At 38.3% G+C, this 4,342-nt stretch overlaps 1 protein-coding gene across 1 annotated transcript; it reads right to left on the bottom strand.

The window, feature by feature from the left end:
• Positions 1-301: 301 nt before the first annotated feature.
• On the bottom strand, positions 302-4,036 carry LOC103437546 (protein ROOT INITIATION DEFECTIVE 3-like). The gene is made up of 8 exons (XM_008376027.4): positions 3,690-4,036; positions 2,613-2,726; positions 2,349-2,482; positions 2,096-2,240; positions 1,788-1,990; positions 1,403-1,524; positions 936-1,147; positions 302-824 (listed from the first exon to the last, which is right to left on the bottom strand). The coding sequence occupies exons 1-8, from the start codon at positions 4,005-4,007 to the stop codon at positions 579-581; spliced, it is 1,494 nt and encodes a 497-aa protein (XP_008374249.2). The 5' UTR covers positions 4,008-4,036; the 3' UTR covers positions 302-578.
• Positions 4,037-4,342: the final 306 nt, after the last annotated feature.

The raw sequence follows: 4,342 nt of genomic DNA, 5'->3' as shown, positions 1-4,342 counted from the left end.
AACACGACAGGATCCGTTAAAATAACACATTTGATACGAAAACAAAACATACACGACATACACAATCCATTTGGCAAGCCTACCCGAAACCTCGCTCGAGCAATGCAGAGTCTTTTCTCACTCTTGAAGCTCCCTTCAAGCAATTCACTATCGTCTAGAGGCCTTTTAAGCAATGTTCGAGTCCCCTTTAAGTGGTTAAAATTCTAAAAATCAGAAATATTCATATGATAAAATCATAAAAGTAATTGAGAAGGCAAGAGCTGACTGAAGATTTCGAAGTGGCTGGAATGGAACCGAAGCAAGGGAAAAACCTGATTTGTTTAACTCAGTTAGGCGGAAGAAGTACGAGTTGTTTAAGGGTGCCTTCGACCACAAATTAGGTATCGAACTCGCCATACATGATAATTGAATCTCAAACGATGGAATTGCTAGTTGACTATAGCACAGCCTTAACTAATAGTAAAAAACGAATACAACAAGGAAGAAACAGTTCTGCTAAGCTGGTAATCTTAATAACGTTAACCTTGTACTGGTTGACAAAATAAATAAACACATGGGAACAAAGATGAGTTGCAGATTTATCGCTGCTCCTCCTCCTGCTGCAATGGGGGGTTTTCAAGCATGACAGTCTTGCTCTTTTTCATCGAAGGTGAATCGATTTCGCTAGACTTGGGCTGCGATAATCTGCTCTCCATCAAGTCTAGCAAACGTGATTGCAAATGCCTGTTCATCTCCATCACATGCTTTGCCATTTTTGTAGCCCTCATTCGGTCCTCTAGACATGTTTCCAATTTCATCTCCATTGCTGCAACAGTGCCCTCTTTCTGCCCAAATTTCACAACAAAAATCAAATTGCATCTTGATCGGAGCTTAGGCATTTAGCACACAACATTACTAGCTAACTCGTCCTACGTGCAAATGAGAGAGAGAGAGACCTTCATGTCATATATTTGTTGGCATGAATCCGAGGTTTGGAAATTCATGGAGGGTTGGCATGATGGAAAAAGAGTGATTTTCTCCTCCGATGAGTTTGCAGGTTGCGGATACTTGTCGAGGATGGAAACACCAAGTGCATTAGAAAGTTTACGATGGTTTGACACTGGAAGCAACGAGGACTGTGGAATCACTGACAGATTAGTCACAGGCCCTGTAAAATAGAAGAGAGCAACAATCATGACCATATAAAACTCTACATTGTATAATTTGTATTTTAAAACAATGTGAATGCATATGACAGGACTATGAAACGCCAGTGCAGACTCGCGGACTATGACATTTATGCATGCCTCTCAACGGTAATCTAATATACCACGAAAAATAAAAGTTAGCGGACTCAACCCTCACAAGAAAAAGAACTAAAAACAAAAAATCAAAAGAAAAGAAGACCATCGGCGATGGTTACCTTTCTGATGGTTGAATCTTCGGATGATTTCAAAACTGGTGATATCCCAAATGCAGATGGTGCAGTCCTCAGATGCGGATATCAGACCCGATTTGCTGAAGGTTAATGCGGTAACAGATCCACTGCAGGGATTATAGGTATGTAAGCAGACTATAATATGGAACAACACAACTGAATAACTCTTCTTTTGATAGAACCTAGTGGTATTTAATTTTTTTCTCAGATTCGAAACGAGAAAAAAAGAGAGAATCTAGGTTGCAACTTACAACTACATTGATACAACGCTGAAACAAAATTGAAATATAACAGAAAAGATTTCGTTGAGAAAAGGAGACGTTTATCTCCAATGATCTAAAGAAATAAACTTGAAAGACCATTGCATTACTTGTGTTCTTTCAGCACAGGTGAGTGATCTTCAGCACCAACCAAATAATCCTCTACCAGTCCGATTTCAAGTTTGTTCACAAAAATGCTTCCGTCTATACTTCCGGAGAAAATTAACTGCTTCGTTGGGTGAAGAGCAACTGCAGTTATCCCTAGTGGATAAACTTGAGTATGCATGAGGTTTCCCAAGACTAGATCCCAAACCTAACAGCAGATATATTAATCAAAAGAACAATTTGTTTTCAGTAAGAAGATAATCAATCAAAGGATACAATTTTCGGGAGCATGAACTAAAACGAGTTTCGTGACCTTGTATGAGCCATCAAGTGAGCTTGATATTAACACCGGACTTGAGATGCCTGACGTAGTTAACAGGCCGGTTATAGAAGATTTATGCTCCATTGAATAATGTAATGGTGACGGAAGGCTTTCAACATTTTCCACGTCCAGCAAACTGCCATCAAAATGATTAAGAAATAGCACCCGTTTAAATTCTTGTTATCCGAAAATTTTTCTAGCATCTAAAAAGAGATGAGGGCAAATCCAAAGTTTAGTCATTTACCTAATCAAGTTCCACACACATATCATCCCATCATCGGAACCAGAAACAAGAAGAGAACCATCATCGGAAAACAACATACAGCTCAAAGATTTGTCATGACCATGCCAAGTTTTGAGCAATTTTCCGTTAGTAACCTACACATCACTTCATTGTAATCAGGATTCAGGACCCAACATTATCGACTTTCCTCTTTACCATGTCACACATTTTGGAAAAAAAAAAAAGAAAAAAAAACCAGAGGAATTGGTGGCAGTTATTACAAACCTCCCAAAGGTAAGTGTTTCCAGAAAGAGCGCCACCTGCAAGATATAGACCATCCTTTGTGCAAGAAAGTGGCCCAATTGCCTCCAGCGGGTAGCTCTGAATAGGCTTCTGAGGCTGCGAAAATGTTGCGTACAACAAACCAAATATGATATGCATAAGAAAGTGCTATTGCACCAATAACCATATCGTTTACACAAAGAATATGTAATCATCGATCATTCTTGCGGTTCGACCACGTATTAAGCTACCGATGTTCGCACAAAACCTTGGATATTCTTTTGATCGGCACCTCCAGTTAAATAGTTTGTCAAACTACACAGAACATAAGATTAAATACAAATATGAATTTGTGTCCAATGTGATTTTGGGCTTTTGAGGTCAGCAATAGCAAACCTTAACTAGACCATATAATCCATTCTAATCAATTTGTTCTCTTTCAGGCATATTTTCGAGTGTCTAATCGTCATTAGGCCTACATTTACACATAATGAACAGAGACAATTGCGATTCTGAAACCCCATGGTTAAACTACTGAGCCATATTAACACTTCAAACATGTCATCCTGCACGGATCCATCATCAATATCAATTCCCCCCTTATGTTTTATGGGGAAGGAGGGCAATATGACCATTTTGGAGTTGGATGTTAGAAAGATTCTTTTAGAGTGCCAGACTACTCTTTTAGAGTGCTAATAATAATTCAAACAAAACAATATACAAGAAAATCAAATAACCCATTTGAGATACAAAAAAATATGCGTTTTCCCAATTTAAACCTCAAATCCATGTAAGCATACATGAAAATCAAATTTACATACCAATTTACAGGAGAAGACAATCAAATTTCCGAGGAAAAATACTTTTCACACACTTATTTTCTCCTTCTGCACACCTTTATTTATTCATGTCCCTCGATTCTCCTTTGATTTACTCAATCCAAATTCAATGGCCGCCAGGGTGTGTGGGGAAGAAAAATAGTGTACGGAAATCATTTCACATTTTCTATTCTAGTACAAGACAATTGAAATTAAACAAATTCCTATGGTTGAAATTGAGTCCAAAAGTTTTGAAAATTACCTTGTTCAACTTCCACATAGAGATGGCGCCGCCGCCAACGGAGCCAGGTTTGTGAATCTGAGCAGCTACAAGGAACTGGTTTCTCAAGCACACAAGACCACGAGCGGGAGAAGCGCAGGTTGGTATGTGAAGGAGTCGATCCCCTGTGTCTATGTTCCATATAGTTATCCCTGTTCCCATCCTCTTGTCACTGCACACAACCACCGCCTCACCGCCACCACTTCCCATCTCTCTCTCTCTCTCTCTCTGTGTTCTGAATTTGCAAAGAGAGATGTCGAGTTTTATAGAGAGTTTGTGATTATTTGAGGCACATTGCATGTAAAAGGGCTTTAGTCTGCGGGCGTGCATGGAACTAGTGACGCATGGCACGTAAAAACGTGGAAAAGAAAAATCTAGTTGGGGATTTTTGTACCTTTTGATTGTAATGCTCGTTCTAGCCCTTTTGATGCTTGAATTGAATAGAGAAATTTTTTAGTGTACCAAAAACATAACTATGTAACATCATTATTTTAGATGTTATAATATGATATGAGTTGACAAAATAATTAATATGTATCAATTTTAAGATATATTATAATAAACAAACAAATATATACACATTTTATAATTTAAGTGGAAATAGTAATATCACGTGATAGTGTTCTGAGTACACT

Source organism: Malus domestica, chromosome 06 (assembly GCF_042453785.1).
Source record: "Malus domestica chromosome 06, GDT2T_hap1".
In the NCBI taxonomy this organism is placed as follows: domain Eukaryota; kingdom Viridiplantae; phylum Streptophyta; class Magnoliopsida; order Rosales; family Rosaceae; genus Malus; species Malus domestica.
The sequence above is the reverse complement of the archived record's forward strand: the minus strand, read 5'-3'. Positions and strand labels throughout refer to the sequence as shown.

Coding starts and splice junctions, on each gene's coding strand:
- LOC103437546 (XM_008376027.4), bottom strand. CDS start 4,007: ATGCAATGTGCCTCAAATAATCACAAACTCTCTATAAAACTCGACATC. Junction 2,483..2,612: donor GAAACACTTACCTTTGGGAG/GTTTGTAATAAC, acceptor AGTGATGTGTAG/GTTACTAACGGAAAATTGCT. Junction 825..935: donor AACAAATATATGACATGAAG/GTCTCTCTCTCT, acceptor AAATTTGGGCAG/AAAGAGGGCACTGTTGCAGC.